Source organism: Argopecten irradians, chromosome 7 (assembly GCF_041381155.1).
Source record: "Argopecten irradians isolate NY chromosome 7, Ai_NY, whole genome shotgun sequence".
In the NCBI taxonomy this organism is placed as follows: Eukaryota; Metazoa; Mollusca; class Bivalvia; order Pectinida; family Pectinidae; genus Argopecten; species Argopecten irradians.
Window position 1 is genome coordinate 20,174,159 of NC_091140.1, and position 19,924 is coordinate 20,194,082.

At 34.1% G+C, this 19,924-nt stretch overlaps 1 protein-coding gene across 1 annotated transcript in view; it reads right to left on the reverse strand.

The window, feature by feature from the left end:
* Positions 1-779: 779 nt before the first annotated feature.
* The window catches only part of LOC138327806 (bridge-like lipid transfer protein family member 1), an 83,463-nt gene continuing 64,318 nt past the window's right edge, over positions 780-19,924 (reverse strand). The window contains exons 52-65 of the mRNA XM_069274193.1: positions 19,168-19,401; positions 18,614-18,790; positions 18,119-18,265; positions 13,990-14,202; positions 11,670-11,919; positions 11,036-11,193; positions 10,634-10,832; positions 9,966-10,189; positions 9,037-9,288; positions 8,448-8,621; positions 8,067-8,252; positions 7,692-7,820; positions 7,346-7,481; positions 780-6,901 (exon numbers count right to left, since the gene is read on the reverse strand). Of these exons, the coding sequence (XP_069130294.1) occupies positions 6,694-6,901; positions 7,346-7,481; positions 7,692-7,820; positions 8,067-8,252; positions 8,448-8,621; positions 9,037-9,288; positions 9,966-10,189; positions 10,634-10,832; positions 11,036-11,193; positions 11,670-11,919; positions 13,990-14,202; positions 18,119-18,265; positions 18,614-18,790; positions 19,168-19,401 (2,687 nt within the window). The 3' untranslated portion in view covers positions 780-6,693. The remainder of the gene's footprint in view (positions 6,902-7,345; positions 7,482-7,691; positions 7,821-8,066; positions 8,253-8,447; positions 8,622-9,036; positions 9,289-9,965; positions 10,190-10,633; positions 10,833-11,035; positions 11,194-11,669; positions 11,920-13,989; positions 14,203-18,118; positions 18,266-18,613; positions 18,791-19,167; positions 19,402-19,924) is intronic.

The following is a 19,924-nucleotide window of genomic DNA, read 5'->3' on the forward strand; positions in this document are numbered from 1 at the left end:
TAATTATTGTGAAGCTGGGTATTTTTCATAGATCGCGCATTTTGTGGTTTTCTCTTATGGAAAAAAATCAAATCTAATCCAACAACATTCTGTTGTTAGGCAGAATTTATCTACACGACCAAAGAAATATCCCACAATATCGTGAAAATATCATCCCTGTGAAAATTGCCAGCTATACAGTGACATCAATCTAAAGTTTGCTAGTCTTAGTGGGCAGACAGTAAACTGTTCATTAGAACCCCTTTCCTTTTATCAATGTGGTCTTTATAGTTTGTTTATTTATCTACAAATATTGATATGGCTTTAACGATGAAAACATGAAACAACGCCATTTGTATGGATATTCAAGTGTAAAGATACACTTTCGCCTTTATTTTATGCTGTTTTACAATAATTGTTTCACACGCATTCTTTCATTGGATTTTACGACTGAACACTAAAACAGTCACACTCCTCAACAAACAGTAACAATGGACCCACCTGATCCGTAAGCTGTTTTAATACACAACAATTACAAGTATAGCTTTGTCATACAGTTACCCTGCCTATAATTATATGAAACATTCATATACTGAAATGGTCTTTTGCTCAGTTAAGGTATTCTGTATTTGTACAGTACAGTTATCTGATGTCATGTATTTGTGACTGTTCAATTGTAACATCACACTTTTCAAAGGAAACAAGATTCTAACTCACTAAGTGATGGCGTTGCAATGAATACCTACCACACTGAAGATAACTCTAATATGCAAAAACTGAATACATAATTGGTGGTTCTATTTAAGATCGTATTAAAATCTAGACATTATTTTTTCGCTAAAATTCAAATTTTACCTTAACATACCAACTTTTATGATTAATTATCAATAGATAGTTATTTGAAATAATTCTTGGGATAATTGTTACCTTACTTGATTGTTATGATGCTAGTCCAACTACATGTAAGTGCATTTTATTTTTTTAGAAGTACATGTTTTTGCAGTTTACACTTCAATTATGTTTTACTGTATTATACTCAAAACTTCAAATGTGAATATGGAGACAATATTTTATTTTTAGTATAAGTAATTTTCTCACCTACCTTGTTAAAGATGGAGACAATATTTTATATATATTTAGGAATAATTATCTCCCCTACCTTCTGTTTAGCAGGGAGACAATATTTTATTTTTAATTTAGAGTAATTGTCTCCCCTACCTTGTTTAACAGGGAGACAATATTTTATATTTAATTTGGAGTAATTGTCTCCCTTACCTATTGTTTTGTTTCATGAAATCGTTCAGTTTGAATGTCAGTGGAGTATCACATAGCACACAATGTAAATAAAATTAACACTGAGTAAACTACTAAAACTAAATAGCAAGTCATGAAACCCAATATATTGCACATACAGATTTTGAGCAGCATGGAAGCAAAAATGTGAAAATGCTCAATATAAGTTAAAATATTATGGACATTTGACCATATCTGATCATCATAATGTATTCTAGCATGACTTTTTAATTTCATTGATACCATGCATTAATCTTTTCTTAATTATTGGCAATTGTGAACCTTCTACCTACGGGGTTATCTAATATAATAATACTTGTATTTAAGTATCATATTAGACGTTTGGCATCCTGACTTGAAAGACTAAAAACATTAAATCAAAAGAAAATTTTAACTGATGGACAAACCCTTCACCAAGGATTCAAATGACAATTACATGTACATGCATCCAGAATTAATTGAAGAAAGGGATGCAGACCAGGAAGGTTAAAAAAAATGCAATTAAAAAGTTGTTAATACCGGTACAACCTACAAGTATATCAAAATACCACTCACCTGTACACAAAAACTTTTCGTTGCATAATAATAATACTATTCTAAGATTTATTAGCAAAGAAATCTTTGCCTTTTTGAATAAGTAAAAATAGCACTGCTGCAGAAAATATGAAATTATGAATTAGAAATGCTGTTATTCACCATCAATCTTAAAACGAATTACAAACTATTTAAAAAAAAACCTTTTTTTCCCAATATATTTGTACAAAGTTCCTAAGCATGCAATATAGACAAATATTATATAGTCTTTGTTTGACCTTCTGTGTTTAATTTAAAATCAGTTTTTTTAGAAATTCTTTTCCCAATGTAAAATTGTATCATTTAGTGGCAGTCTGAAATAGATTATAGAAAAATCCTTCGCACTTTTGACCTTTTCTGTTAAAAACTTATCTCTGACCTGTTAAAATGAAACAGGAGCTTGATCAATTTAACAAAACAGTCTGGGCCTATTTTATGAACCCGATTGTAATGAATGGTAAAATATATCATTTCTGAACTACAGCATACCTTTATGTCACACTTGAATAGCTGTACTACTACTATTATTACACGAATATTTAATGAAACCACATATAGTATGTGTTGGCCATTAAAGTAGCAAATGTCCATCTCTGCAATCGTTTAGAAATAAGAAATGCCATATTATCAAACACAACTATCTTACATTTACCAAATAGTTAACAGTAAATCCAGTCACAAAAAAGTGAGGTATATTGTTTTTATTAACATGAAGAACATTCTTCCAATAATGATGGGACTTAACTAAATTGAAATTAACTAATAACATATTACATATACATGAATGCCATGGTAGGGGATAAGTAAGATACAACAGTTAACAGTATTACTAACGTGAATAGTCAGGCAAAGGCAGACTGAAGTCGGTAAAAATAGTGTTAAAATGTCCAGTACAATTTCTTATGAAATAGGAAAATAAAATTTCCAACCAAATTTGCTCTGCATTCAAAGAAATTAATACATGTATTATGGGAATCCTAAAACGTTCTCCCAGCTGGCTATGTCCATGTTGATATTTCCACGCAGCCTTGCTTTCAAAAGAGTTGGCAAATTTATTTTTAGAACTATGCTAAATTCTATAATTTCAATGGTCAAAACAGGACAATATAAGCAGAACTTGACTGTCTTTTTGATGTGTTAGGACTTTTAGAACGCCAATGAACGCATTTAGAGTGAGTTTTTTTTCCCGATTATTCACTTTAAAAGCCTTAAAATAAATATAACCATTAGCAAGATGGAATAAACACAGATACTGGTGATGTACACACAGATATCTAAACAATGCCTTAATTGTTAAATACATCACTTATCAGTAAATACATAGACACCTATAAATCCGAGCTGATTCTAAATGTTTCAACAAGTTTATACCACTTTCAGATTCATGATGCTTCAACATCCACATATACTTAACATATATAAAGATAATTAGTAACAATTTCAACTCTCATACATATATAATAAGATACATGTGCACTTGTACATAACAACATATATAATACATGTAGTATTATATTTACAATTGTCTGTCAATTCCACAATTAGTCTTATTCTGTGAAGTGAAAGACCAATGCTATAGTGATATAATTAATTTTTATTTGTTTTCATACTATATCCGACTTTCTGATTGGCAGATCCTTTTTCTTCATATACTATGAAGAAAAATTTAGAGGATGGCGCGAAAACCCGACGTTATCATGACGTCACAATAGAGACGTCGACATTGGGTATTTATTTATAAAAATAATCCATTGGAAAATCAATGGAATCGTACGTTTAAACGTATTTTATATTATCAAATAGTCTGAAAATTAATTATAAGCATTGATATAACTATTTTTTAACTTCATCAGGTCATGAAATAAATTCTGTTTGCAAACAAAATAGTGACATCAATGCTTAAGTGAACAAACTGATGTACGTACAATACATTCTATAGGTCAACTGAATCATATTGAATCTTGGGAATCACAAATAGTTCTATATCTTTTTATAAATAATATAATTATATAATGAAAATAGGTATAATTATATGAAAAATTATCAAATAATGAATATGCATTGTATATTTTTTCTAGGATTCCAGATATCACATGTAGCAAGAAATGCATTAAAATCATTAACTACTCTAATTTTAACAAAATTACAGAATAAAAATTACAAAAATTTAAGGCAACACAATGTAAATAATGCCAAACAACCAGACATAGCAACAGAAAATAAGGTAGCAAAATAAGTATTATGCATTTATGAACATCTATTTATCATCATGTAACTTTAATACTTAATTGAAATAATATTAATACACGTATTTACAGTTTGCCATTTCCAGCCCGAGACTCTCTCCCAAACATACACAATGTTCTCTATATAATGATAACTGTAATTTAGATTACCAGGTACACATGTTGATTCCAATACCTGTATATGTACCTGTCACTCTTTCCACCAATCGTTCTTATAATGAATCTACATGAAAATAAATAGGTGAACTAAGAGATATTTTTATAATTATAGGAAATCAATCATGCCATGCACAATATTCATCACACCATAATGATAGCCACAGAATAAAACCACAATATCATACATCAGTATAAACTAAGAGTACAGGTAACAATATTTACAAATTCTTCGTACCTCACATACCTGATACTAAGTTAAATGTACAAACTATATGTAGGGATATATACAATTTCATTTAAAGTGGAAGCATTTGTCATAGCTAGGTTTCAGCTAAAGCATCTGCATTAAGACAATAAAATATTAGCTAAGTACTTGTCACATCGAAGATAACAATATGTTATATAAGTGCTTCTCTGTAATATCAATGAGGACTAGTACTGCTGGTCCTTGATCCAAAAGGCTGATATATTGTGGTCTATATTGTATAATTATGTGAATTTTCTTTGGAGTCTGCTTACATTTATTTTATGACATCCTGCCTTTTGCTAAGTCAACAAGTGTGATTTATTTATATTCTGTGCTCAAGGTTTATATACAACATAACACTATTTTACAATAAACTATAGACAAGATGAACTCAAGATGCTGAATGTCGATGTTTGGATTGTTCTTGTGGAAGATGAACCAAGAACTGAATAAAATTGACAATAAAGCCTTTTACCAATAGCTATATATACAGCAAAACTCTCTGATTGTCTAATTGGGATAATAGGATTAAACATATTTATACAACCATATAATTACTATAGACATCAAATAATAAAAACTTTTGGTTTGGTCATGTTAGGAGATACCAGTCCCCGAATAGATTTCTTGAAGAAAGGTATTAGGACTTTAAGGGAGACGTTCAACAAATGTTTTTATTCAACAAAGTAATCTACAGAACAAAAAGATTCTTTGTATGAACACATAGTGATGGTATATATTGAGAAATTATTAGGGAAAAGTCACACAAACTTAACATAGCATTGCTTTTTTTCTGTAACACTGTTTTCTTTCAAATGGACAAGAGCCCATATAAAGAAAGAATTGTCAATCAGTGAAAATATTAAAGTTATAGAATGGGAGATAACAGAAATGTAGTTAAAGTTATAGAATGGGAGATAACAGAAATGTAGTTAAAGTAATAGAATTGAGATAACAGAAATGTAGTTAAAGTTATAGAATGGGAGATAACAGAAATGTAGTTAAAGTAATAGAATTGAGATAACAGAATTGTAGTTAAAGTTATAGAATGGGAGATAACAGAAATGTAGTTAAAGTTATAGAATGGGAGATAACAGAAATGTAGTTAAAGTTATAGAATGGGAGATAACAGAAATGTAGTTAAAGTTATAGAATGGGAGATAACAGAAATGTAGTTAAAGTTATAGAATGGGAGATAACAGAAATGTAGTTTAAGTTATAGAATGGGAGATAACAGAAATGTAGTTAAAGTTATAGAATGGGAGATAACAGAAATGTAGTTAAAGTTATAGAATAAGAGATAACAGAGATGTAGTTAAAGTTATAGAATGGGAGATAACAGAAATGTAGTTAAAGTTATAGAATAAGAGGTAACAGATATGTAATCTCAAGGATTTACATAGCGTACTTCCTTACTTAGATCATTGTGTAACATCAGTCTCCTCTACTGTTCATTCATACAGATTATAGAATGTTGCATGGGCCTGTCTCTAGTGGACAGGGATTTCTCTTATCCAAAACAGGGATATGAGAAAAAGAATCCTTCACCCTCAGGTTGAGATTCTACTTTCTTACCCCAAAGGGAGTGAAAGATTCTATTTATCTCAACCTGTGTATAAGATTTTGACTGGCCAACATGTTGCCCTTGTAATCTTTTCCATAGCAATCCTGTTAAGTATGGGAGAAAAAATCTACATTTCACAAAATTCTTTTTACTGGCAACAACATTTTAGCTAGTGTGTGACTATAGCTCTTTCGGGGTTAAGTGCATGAGTATTAAAATTGAAATAAAGTCATGGCTTTACATATATAGACTAGCTTCTTCTTAAATAACTATGATGTGATACCAAACCCTAATCCTATGACGACAACACATTATAGATCCTAACTTTTATGTAGAAAGAATATAAAACTGTATGCAACCTTCACCTTGAATTATGACCTTTATCAAAAAAATATCACAGATACAGTATATCTAAAACAATCTACTGAATGTGACTGTCATTTCTATCATCAATCAAAGCATCTGTACATACAGTGAATGGTAACAATATGATGTTCTTGGTGATGATAGGTGTCATGGAGAGCTCTAGTATTAATAGTAGAATCCAGGTATTCTCTGTCCATTAGAATATTTTCCATCCTAAGTTTTTATTCCATCCTCATTTACACTTGACCACCATCTGTAGGATCTGTTCAGTCATCCTCCTCTTCCTCCTTGGGTTTTTCCTTGAGGACAAGGATGAGGTTCTGGATGAGGAATGATGTTAGCTTGTCCATGGGGTCCAGGAGTCCACGCTGCATCCATTTAGGGATGGTGACTCGGGCGTGAGTGAAGCCGAGCTTCTGTAATACATAGTCCACACCCACTGGGTCTATCTGCTTACTGGCCCAGTGTAGTAATCTGTGGGGGAAAGTTCAAGGTCAGATCAAGGTCAAGGTCGTAAAAATATACAGTAGTATAAGTATTCAATTTCTTTTTAACCAATAAAATATAGCAACAAATTAATATGTTTTTTTTGTTGTTGTAGTTTTTTTAAGTCCCGTTTTCCTTTTTTAACAGCAAATATATTTCCTTTTCATGCAATAACATTTATTTGTAATGAGTATACAAATGTAATAGACTTAATTATTTTTCATATGTTTTGACTAAAATGATATAACAATTCTAGAAAATATTAATATGTCCATGCTATATTTAAAACTGAGACATAGAAAGCATATTTCTTGTTTAATACATGAACAGAAACATATCTGTCCCTTTTTACTTTGATTTTGTGTCTGACAATCCATACACAACTGACTGTTGTATACTATTCTCTGAGTTAAGGAAAATTCTAATTCTCACCTGACTGTTGGTTCAACGTGCCAAGTGTTACACTCGAATTCACGCCAGTCCTGTTTTAGGGCAGTGGTGGGATGTGTTATTCTCTTTTTCTCAGACTCAGGAGATTTGGCTGACTTTGGCCCCGAACCATAAGTACCTGAAAATATCAGAGACATAAAAATCAAACCCTTCAAAGGATCAGTTGAGGATGAATTTACTGTCCTACAGAACAAGCAAGATCAAAAGTGGCTCAATGGTTTCAACTTTATTAGATATACAATTGATTCTCAGTGAAAATAGCTAAACAAGGTAAGAGTATGTAACTTTTTATTGAAACACTGTTCTGATTCAGAAGTAAATCACTCACCTTTGTCTTTCTCTTTAATATACATAGATACAAGATCGTGTAGAAAGAGGATGACCTCTGCATCCATAGCAACAAAGATGTGGTCCTCAAACTCTGTAACAAAACTGCAATCCACCTGGGGTTTGGGATCTAGAACAAAAGATATTTGAATGTACACTGAACAGTTTTATCAAAATCAAAATTGACTAAATTCAAATACATGTATAATCACATATGTTCTCAGTAAATCAATAACTTTCTACAATATTCTTTATATCTGTTCCCTTAGATAAAAAGAGTTATTATATAATAGTGGTACCAGAGTAGAATATTAGCTAATTTAAGTAACTTTATCATTTGTTCTGACAAACTCAATCATGATTGTCATCTATATACCTTCTGGTAGTGGCTCAGATTCTGCCTGCTCATGAATTGTCTTCAGATGCATCTGGAGAGATGGGAAGGCGAAGATGATCTCTGTGTCATGGTTATACTCCTGGGCTTTCCTGCTCCGTGCCGACTTATACGGATCAGCCTGAGGGTCACTACTTTCCCTGGACATCTCTGGAAACGTATCAAGACCTAAAGATATTGAAGATGATTTTAGTTTATATTGTCATCTCTTGATCGTAGAAATAAAATGTGAAGAAAGGAAAGAAAGGACGAATTCTAAAACTAGCTCTCCACTGAATAATAATACTGGTACTATTAAGGCAATTTTATTTATTGATTAGAATTTGATAAATCAAAAAGGTTGCACTTTGAACTTTGACTAACCTTTGACCTCAGATGTGGCAAATGCGTAGTGGAACCACTGCTGGACACTAGTGAATGTTGGTGGCATGGAGTGGCCACGACTCAGTTTACAAATAGTGGCCATGTTCTTACTGCGTGTGTGGGCGGTCAGTTCATGGCCGATGTAGAAGGTCAAGTCTTCTACCACATGGACAGCTGGAAACAATACAAATATCACAGTCATAACCATTACAGTCAAACCTGTCTTAGCAACCACTTCTGTATCAAGACAACCTATATAATACAACCACTTTTAGGGTCCCAAATATTCAATTTTGATACCTTCTGACCTGTGTATAAAGACCATTGGTAAACATAAGTAATAATGAACAATTTTAGACAAACCCTTTCAATTTTGAATCTAAAATAATATCATTATTTAGAGACAATCATATTTATCATGGTCTTTAAATCTATAAAGATATCTGACTAAGATGTCTGACCTGAAACATCTGAGCATATTGAACATCCTTGATAATCTTTTAACTATAAAACAGTTCCAAGAGTAAAATGCAATCAAAGTTTAATAATAGATTGATAGGTTGATTATGTTGGAACTCTTATCACAAACCTTGTTCTGGTGTTTTCTGAGCCTCTGTTGCAAAGAAAATGTATGGTTCATCCACAGTAAATATGGCCCAGGACTTGGACTTAAAGTTGATCCCATGAAAGCAGGCGAGGGACAGGTTATTTCCTCGGAGTGTCATGTTTCCTCCGAGGATGGTACCCTCCTTTGGGATAACAGTAGGCAGCATACTGAAGCGACAGCCAGATACAAGCTCAAGGGCTTTCTGCCAGTGGCGATGGTGGCGAATGTCCCAACCTGAAAAATAAATATTGTTAATATGTTATCAATGTTGCAGAGCAGTTGAAAAACTTACATAAATAATACAGAAGTCTGAATGTTGTAAATTGTAATGACCATGAAAGAAACTAGCAAGAATATAGGTCAGGTACTGTAAATGATATCCTCACCACTGCTAAATGGAAGACTGAATTCATCATATAAGAAAATGAATAACAACTACAGTAATATCTGTAAGAATTAACTGGCATTGCTTTCACAGGGCGTAACAAGAAGGAATATGGCGCCAACAGACATGGGTAACACTCTTTGGCTGCTTATATCATGGCAAGGACAGAAACATGCTGTAAAGCATTTTATTTTCATCAATTATTTATTCTGTGTTATCATTATTTTTGTGAAAACATAAATCAAGGACTCTAACTGCAAATTGTATTGCCATATATACATTTTCACAATTATTCATGAAATACTTGAATTCTGAACTCTCCTGCAAAATTTGGAGAAAATAAACAGGTTAACATTTTACAGTAACAAACTGCATAATGAATGTAATGAAATTGTCATGATCATAGAATTTTCCTTCTATTTGCAACAAATAATCAGCTATACAGTATCACAGCAACGGCATAAAAATCCCTCCCCCGCCCCCCTCCTCCCACCAAGATTATAAAGGTAATCAAATTGTCACATACTTTCGCCTTCCTCCATCAACTTTCTTCGTTCACTGATTCTGGTCTTGTTGCTGCCTGGGATTGGTCCAAAAGCCGACAGGACTCTTTTACTACTGGTGAATTGCATGGTGATGAATTCCTCTATCTTAGCAATCATTTTGATGATGTCCGGTGTGGTGGAACGTGACAGCATCAGATGGAACTGGTCCCAACCCAACTCTCCATGGGCAAATAGGAAGGCTGGCCTAAAGGTTCAAAGTCATTGTAAAATCAGGATCATAGAAAAATAAAATATATGCTGGATATCAATCATTTTCTCTTATTAGGTTCTGTCCCTTCTGCCTCAGGGGGGTCAGAGCAAAGACGTCTGTTCCCCTTTACTCAAAGAGGTTACTGATCAAACTCGGTTACCAGCCATGCAGAACTTTATGACTAATTGCCATTTATTTTTGTAGTGTCACTGATTTTATGATGAAACTTGAAATACTGAACAAAGAAATTGATATTTTGATATTACTTTCTTTTTTATTCAGAAGACGTTATTAATGTCATGTACATAGTATAAACTAAAGTCTATTTTTGTACTCACAAACGCAAACAGAGATTCATTAACATTAAATTTTTTTTTCTCGTCATCAAAGAAGAATTACATACGATGATTGTGTGACATTTAGTTTGGTGCCACTTACCGTTTAGTGGCCAGTGGTGTGTCGGTCTCGGTCGGAGTTTCAACATGCCACTCGTCACGGAGGGTGGTATCAAGACAACTTAGTCTGACCATCAGCATACTAGTCCCCATGTAGTCCAGTCTCAGCTCGATAGCCTCCAGGCCTAGTCCAGCCTTGTGGTTAGGCTCCTTCCCTAGTTCTGGGTCCTCATTCACCTCAACTATACACAAATAAAGGAAACAGGAAGGGGTGTTGAACTGAAATGTTCACCCAGGTAAAACTGTTTGGTGTACAATCCAAATAATCATATGTAAATCTAATACTATGGTTCATCATCAGATACCAGACTGAACTGCTTTTCTATATTTGTGTTTATTTTGAATTCTGAGAATAACATAGAATGACAAGCACTGTGTAACTTACAGAATGCATTAAGATTGTTGAGATCGATGGTGCCTCCTACTACACCCCCTCGGGAATCGAAGTGAGAACTGTCCATCCCCGCACAGATCTTCAGGTCACGATGTCCACTACTATCGATAGACAGACGTCCATCTGTCTTGATCTTCTGGGTAGTCCAGCTGCCAAACAATTCACATTAAATCTATTACTACAACAGTGGAGGAATCATAAATTATTGTATCCTTTTCAGATATTAGCTCCAATGTTACTTCAAAAATCAAAAGATCAACATCATGTTTAATTGAAAGTATTTTAAAAGTTTGTCCTGATAAATCTTCTCACTTTATACAAGTACACCAAACTCAAACCCGCGTAAAATTTTATAGTTTTACCATAATCGTGTCAACTTCAAATTAATGGAATGTAATATAAATGTTGTCTGATTTTTTTCATTTTTTTTTTCATTTTATTTTTCTTAGTCAATCAATTCCTACCACATTCCAATCACACAATATTTCACCTACTAGTAAAGCTGAAAACATTATCATTGTCTTATTATCAGAACTGAGGAACAACTTTTTTGTAAAAATAAAGATATTGGACCAATTAAGCTTCTCTTTAGCTTATTTCGTGTCTATAAAGTATATTGACTTACATGGTGTTGCCCATGACATTACTCATATTGACGTTAAGATCCAGCCTCGACAAGTTAACTGCAAACAGGACGAGGGTTTCCCAGGAGGTCTGTGGCTTGGAGGGCACCTGGCCGGAAGCGTGACGTCGAGACCGCGGCGTCTCTGAGGAGATGCTTGACCTAGACTTGACGGCCGAGCGAGAAATAGGAGTGGGAGGTATCTCTAGTCCTGTCATGATGTCCGACGGCGATTGTGGGGCCGACATGGACGCTTTAAATATAATGAGGAAGGAACATTTTATAGACAATGTATATACAGATATACACAGTGTAAATGAATTAAAGTAAAAAAGACAAACTTCTAAAGAGTACAACATAGTTACAATCAATACTTAGAAAGTGTTACTTTGCTTTTTTATATCTATTAAAATGAATATCATTTATCATTTAATATAGTACATCAGAGAATTTCATACCACAAGTATATATACAATGTAATATTTCCGAGAGGATAATTTTTAAATCATCACTGATTTGTAGTGAATAATATTTCATATTAAAAAGCACCATCTTTACTTAATATGAACAAAATTGAACACTGGGGTGTCATGACAATATAAAAGTACAGTTGATATTAATTAAAATGTTTACAACATGGAATAGAAATACTATATGTCAATCAGCACACATGCTAAAAAACATGGAGTAAAATAGATGGGGATAACATTATCTAGATTTCTTTGTTATCTAAAGAAACAGAGTTAAAAAATTGTCTAAGACACCAAAAAAGGCATAAAGAGTATGATTTATAAAATTATACAATGCAAATACATATACATGTACATGTATATAAGTTATGTTACCTACATTTGATAACTTAAAAGAAATCAAAATTAAATGTAGTAAGATAAAAGTCAAACTCACAAATTAAATTGCAACTGAACTTTTAAAAATCAACAGAAAACACAACATCAATCATATAAACATATCTTAGAGAGCTAGGAAAGTTTATTAAAAAATGGAAGTGGAAACATTGATTCCACGGTGGTGGATCTGTCACCACAAGCTTTATTGACAAAGGACCTATTGAATTTCCATAAGTCAAGTGAGCTTTGAATCAAGCAATAGATATAATAATTAAGTCACTTTTAGAGAAATGAGCTTCTATTTGATCCTAATTGAGGAATAAAACTAATCTAGATTTGAATAGAACTGTTTTCTTATAGTTAATAACAGTAACCTTGACCTTTGACCTTTTAGTTTAGGATCACTTTTAATCCAAGTGTAGGAATTTGACCTTCACGATGTTTAATATCCTAAGAGGAGGAATCTATTGCTGTGGTGGGACCAAAATCACCACTGCACAATTGGAATACCATTACAGTGAATGAATGTATAAGTAAACTCTACCGAGATCAAACTTAACATTTACCCTTGGTCATGCAATCAAACTTAACATGTACCCTTGGTCACGCGATCAAACTTAACATGTTCCCTTGGTAACGTGATCAAACTTAACATTTACCCTTGGTCATGCAATCAAACTTAACATGTTCCCTTGGTAACGCGATCAAACTTAACAATTTCCCTTGGTAACGCGATCAATCTTCACATGTCCCCTTGGACACAATCAAACTTAACATTTACCCTTGGTCACGCGATAAAACTTAACATGTATCCTTGGTCACGCGACCAAACTTAACATGTTCCCTTGGTAACACGATCAATCTTCACATGTCCCCTAGGTCACACAATCAAACTTAACATTTACCCTTGGTCACGCAATCAAACTTAAGATGAACCTTTGGTAAGGCGATCAAACTATAAATAAACATGTGTCTCTTGGTCATGCGATCAAACTTGACATGTACCCTTGGTAACGCGATCAAACTTAACATGTACCCTTGGTAACGTGATCAAACTTAACATGTACCCTTGGTAACGTGATCAAACTTAACATGTACCCTTGGTAACACGATCAAACTTAACATGAACTCTTTATCAGTGTTTCAGTGATTAGATTATTGATAGTAAAGGTATTTTTAGTCATATAAGTCAGAGAAGACAAAAGTTTACAGGACTGAATTTGTTAAGTCAACAAGAAATCGTTACGATTATGATTACGATTACGTTATGATTGGATTTTATGTCTATCATAACCAGGATACTTATAATAATATTCATTGTCAAAGAGAGTATTAGTGACAGAGACTATGTAAGACCATACTATCAAACCACAAATGATATTCTTTTTAGAATTAAGTTAATAAGACATTAATGTGTAGTTTAGTAGATACTGTTAGTATCATGCCCATCACAGACACTTAGCCCTTTAGCACACCTCTACGTCCTGACTTGCGGGCAATCTCGTTCTTGAGTTCCGTGCTAATCTGTATTTTGAGCTTGTCCCCAGAGGAGCCCCGTCGATGGTGGGTTAGTACCCGTGGCTCGTTACCCCCCACATGAAGCGCCGGGGAGGATGTGAACAGCTTCGACACAGGACTGTGGGGCAACGAGTCCCCAAGGGAACTAGCATTGGAGGAGCTATCCCAGTCTGAAATAGCAACACAACGCAAACCAAAAATAAACGGAAAGCAACTATAGCACAAACAAGAACTACAACAGCAGCGGGATGTCCAGTGATAGTGAATTGTACATCTAATACAAAGTCAGCAAAGGGAAATCAATCTAATGGAGCAGTAAATGAATGGAAAATTAGTTGGTTTTAACAATGCAAATCTGTAAGACCCCTAAATAAATTAGACTGTCTGATCAAAACTAAGTAAAAATACATTTTGTATTCTATGCTTATGTACATGTAAGAGAGAGCAGGATTTCATATTACAGCGCCGTTACAACAAGTGTTCCTGTTTACATTCATTCACTCGATAGACACGTTGGCTGGTAGCTGAACTAGTAGGCTGGTAACTGATGCAGTAGATTAGATTTTAGGTGACATGTAACGAAGGCACTGATTGGCTGAAGCATCAGCAGCCCGACTGATTGCCCCCTGACTGACAAGATCGCCGACAACATTGAGAAGTAGGCGGAGCCAGCGGATCTTTGATGTTCATACCCGACTCTTTGTACAATGTGTTTGATCACGTTGTGTACTATTTCATTTTTTACAATGTATACATTCAATCACTGTATTAAAAATTCGTAATTGTTTTGTTTCACTTATTAAGCGAATGTTTTGAGGATGTTTTGTTCATAAATTATTGGCCATTTCTCTCAACTTTAGGGAGTAGTCATCGCTATATGTATCTACCAACGTTCCAATGGATCAAACTTTTCATCGTATTTATTAATGTGTTGGGTTTAGATCTATTGTATCCATTCTAATGATACATGTAATGTCACAGCCAAATCTAACATTAGCTACTGTTTTACCATCTGACTGACTTTTCTGCTGCAAGGTCCGTTTGGTGTGGAAAAACAAATCAGGTACGGCTGACAATAGATTATGTCTTATCAGAATATATTCCGATCAAACACGGTTTTGATACATACCGGGATGTTACATGTAGTAGGGGATGTTATTCTAGTTGTAGACTTTGAGCTTGCATGCATTGCCTAATTATTTATAAATTAATTTGATTCATATTCGAGGTAATGTTCTCGGACGTTGGCGCATGCGTGGCGGTAGTTTACAAAATGTAGTTTGATTTTAGCCGAGAAACTGTCAACACTAGATTCAAATGCATCTCGCTGATTAAATACTGTTGAAAAGTTAATAAAATCATGCCTACAGCTGGAATAGCATCCCCTACTAACATCCAGGTATGTGTCAAAGCCGTGTTTTATTGGAATATATTTTGACAAGACACGATGGTCGGTTGTACATTGTACCCGATTTGGTTTCACACACCTTAATTGCGGTAAAGTTATAATTAGTCAGAAGCAGGTGATTTCTTTTTCGCAACAACAGTAGCTCTTTCCATACGTCTATACATGAGGTAATTAAAATGTATTTGTGTAACCTTTTTACATTATGAAGCTTACGATGCCGATCATTTTATGTAGCAATCGCCGACAGACATTTCCAACTGTTTTAGCTCCGCCCCTACATTGAAGCGACAACCAATGAGAGCCGTGCTTACACAGCTTATTGAATGTCGTTGGCAAACTGACTAGCTACCATGCAACCTGACTAGCTACCAATCAAGCGAACCACATACTAGACAGGCCGTCACACGTAAGCTTATTGTAACGGCGCTGTAACACTATCACTGCTTCTAGTAGGGATCAAACTCAGGTCACCTCTGGCTTACCAGTCTGACACTCAACAGCTCGAGCTTAAGAGAAGTTCTATCTAGCTAGCTGAGAGGTATATTGCGGCTAGTATTGACCAAGGTTACACATAACCATCATAGTCCCCTTAATGACTTAATTGGACTGAATTATCAAAACTAATAACTACTCTATGGTTATTGGTTCTTCAAATGAAGTGTCTTGTCTCTGAATGTTACCAGTTTTGTGAATGTCTTCTGATTAAAAGTGTAAAGATTCACCAACTCTATATCCCCTCAGAGTAGATAATACAGTCATCACCAACTCTATATCACCTCAGGGTAGATAATACAGTCACATGTATGAAAAAGGGAGATAAATAATAATGTTTTAACATTCATTTATTGTATATACTGTTTGATTTGGGTAACTTACTATGTGTCTAATAAACAGCTTAGGTGAGATTTGGTGGTAGAGGAAAGCCAGAGTATCCAGGGATAAACTACCAACCTACATTATAGTAAGTACCTGGCAACTTTGGAAGTGAGTTTCACACTAACTGCCTACCAAGATGTTGAGGACTTGTGGTAACATTAATCCTTTAGCCATCGCCTCCATACATATATCACATAAAATTTCATGTTAAAAGTCAAAATAGTGAATAACCATTTTTTTCAAACTGAAAGAGTAAATTACACAGTCACTGAACATCCCTTTGGGGGCAAATAAACATACACATAAACAGGTTCAAATGGCTGAAATACAAGCAAGTCAAAAAGATGAACATGATGTTTGATGACATAACCTAAACTGATTTGTTAGCATGCATGGATGTAAACAATATTCCTAGCTTGGGTGAATTTACGACCATCACCACAGAAGTACGAGTCATGGTAGTAATGGAATAGGCTGAGAAGCAAATCTTTTAGCACAAAGGTATAGTAGGCATATATTGAATCTAATCAACAATCTCCTCAAACCACTCTCCTGATTTTTCCCACCTCAATATATACACATCAGGTAAAATGTCTTCATTTAATTAAGTTTCAATGCAGGTCAATTTGAGGAAAAGGGCAAAAATGGTTGATTCAGGTAAAGAAATTGAGCTAAAATTGACTTTACTTTGATCTGAATTCTTTATGTATTTTTTTCAGACAATTCAGGCAAATCTTACCTGGAATTCATGAGAAATTGACATAAAGTTTTCCTCATGTGAAAGTCAATTAATTTTCAGGTGAATTTCAGGTCAAGGTCTTTCAGATAAAATTGAACTGTATATTGTAGTCAAATTCTATTCCACTTTTAAAACATTTACGCAATGAAAATGTGTCAACATTTTATATCATTCCATAGATTAAAGAAAGGTAACGTAAAGTGACATAATAGATTTAGAGCATTTTACACGTCAGGTGAAACCTGAGAAACCTACCTGTATAATCTTCACGCCTAGTCTAGTAATGTTACACTGATAGTGTTTCTTACTTCACATATGTCACAATGTATCAGCATTTTTTTTCTTTGATTTTCTCTTTTTCTGGTTAATTTGAAAATGACAATTATCAACTAAGAAAGGAAATGTTGTAATTTCTCATGAAATATTATCATTTCAAATCTGAATATAACTCAGATAAAGTAAGTAACATGATGTTGGGGGAAATATAACACAAATGATCAAACAACAAAATCACAATAACACATGCATTAAGTGGAGTGTCGTCTAAACCACCAACCTGTCAGAACGTGGGCAGATGGCACTGTAATGGAATCACCAATAGTTACACAGTGTAATCAAATTAGTAGAAGTTCTCAATATATAATGATGAATAGAAATTTTGTTCTCAAATCAAGGACAAATTCAAGAACAAATCAATTTCAAATTATGTAATAGGAGAGAACTTATATATATGTATTTGTTTTGAAATTTTTTTTTGTTGAAATTGGAACTGTAAACCAACTTTTTTTTGTATGTAATTTATTTTCGTGAATTTCGCGATAAAGGAAAATATCTCTTTATCTCTGCACATTATTATCTTCTGCAATTCTTGCACAATTAAGTCGAATGGTATCCCAATTCATATTTAAATCCACGGAACTTAATCTCCTCAAAAGTACTTTTCAACAGAAGTCACGAAATCCAGTAACCCCAACAGGAAATTGGTTTACAGTATGTCATACAATCAAATGATCATCGTCTGCCTGTCATAAGGTAATGATATATCTCATTAATTCAGATATACCTTCTTCTGCAGCCTGGACGTAACTATCGTCCCCAAGAAATAATCGCCTTGCAAGGTTTCGGCGATACCAAGCCTTAGGGAAACTAAGGATTTCTGACAGTCGTCTCATGTCATATTTAAAAGCTGCTGTACCAATATCTATGATTCCTAAAAAGAGAAAAGGTTACAATAACATTTTATATTTCATAGTACACAGAAAAATTAATTTAGTGAATGGCTTTAAATTGTGCCCAGGATTTTAGATATAAACTAGAATGGTCCACAAGACTTTACATCTCTTACCTAATTATGAAAGACAATTAAGAAAAAACTTGGGGGATGGGGATGGGACACAACATAAAGTGACCCAATGTAATGTCACACAGGAGTACCATGATCACCACCCCAAACCCTGTAATATGTCGAAACATCACAACCATTCTATGTTTAGTACATGTCACACAGTGTGGTGAACCTTATAAATTTCACAGAGTAGTAAACACAGTGATTACGTACCAGAAAACCTGACCACATTGGACTTGGACTGTGGCGGATCTTTGACATCTTTGTCGGGGAGGCGGAACTCCATCTTCCTGTTACGTGAGATGTTGATCTTGATAAACTCCACATCCAAATTGAGCATGTCCCTGCGAGCCATCTCCGATAGCAGTGTTCCATGTTCCTGTATACTGCCTGTAGTACAACGATGGTATTTAGATAATTTTAATGAAAGCTTCTAATCAAAGTTAATTTAATCAAAAGGAAAGTTTCATATGAAGAAGGTTAATAAATTAACTGAAGCTAATTAATTAACTGAAGCTCTGCATATTGACTTCTTTAACAAACAATTACCATTATATTCACTAATTTACAACCAAACCCAATTTCTGATAGTTAATTTTCACAGATGAAGATTGGGATAACAGTTTATGCTATGGTGTGCTTGATATAGTTATACATGAAACTTCCAAGAACAGTAAAAATAGCAGTCTGTTTTGTGGATAGTGTGTGTTATGTTTAAATTCTTGATATCATATCACATTTCTATGACAGCAATGTTTGGCCCATACCTAAATTGGAGTGCCTAGAACTGGTACTATACACAGGTGAGGCCATCTTCTTCTGCATGCCACCATAGGGATGGAATATGTACAGGGAGAAATCTGACAGACCCACGCTGATGTTCAGTCCCCCTGTCATGGTGGATGGGTCGGCACTCGACGCGGTACTCGCTGTCCGTGGACGAGTTTCTGATCCTCCCTTACCTCCACTCAGATTTCTCTCACGGCTCATCTTCTTAGGTGCTACAATAGGGTATGGTTAAGTACATTAATGTCTGAATGTTAATGAATTCAAAAGATATTAAAAAACAACACCTTAAATTAGTTGATTTTTTTAATTCTTACGCGAAAAAGGTAATTTGATTCCAAGTAATTTTTTGTGTCAAATTCAGATAGATAATTAAATATAAATTGATTTAAACAACAAGGGGCCTATGGGCCTTACTGTTCACCTGAGCTCAGATACAGAATGAAACAAAGACATGTAAACACTATATATTGGCCTATCAGGCCATTGAAAGCAATCAGTAACTTTATAAATTTGACTTTTTAATCTATGAAAAGTATTTGTTTTCATCAATTTTGTGAATTCAACAGAAGATGTAGTCATTTTGGCAGCATTTGGCTCTGCCCTACTGGTCCATAGGGGTCAGCTAGGACCGATAAAATGCTGTATCTCAGGGTAATAATTCTAACCAAGTTTGCCTTATTTCCTATGAAAATTGCGCAAACATTGCTCATAAATGTGTTTTTCCTATATAAACTA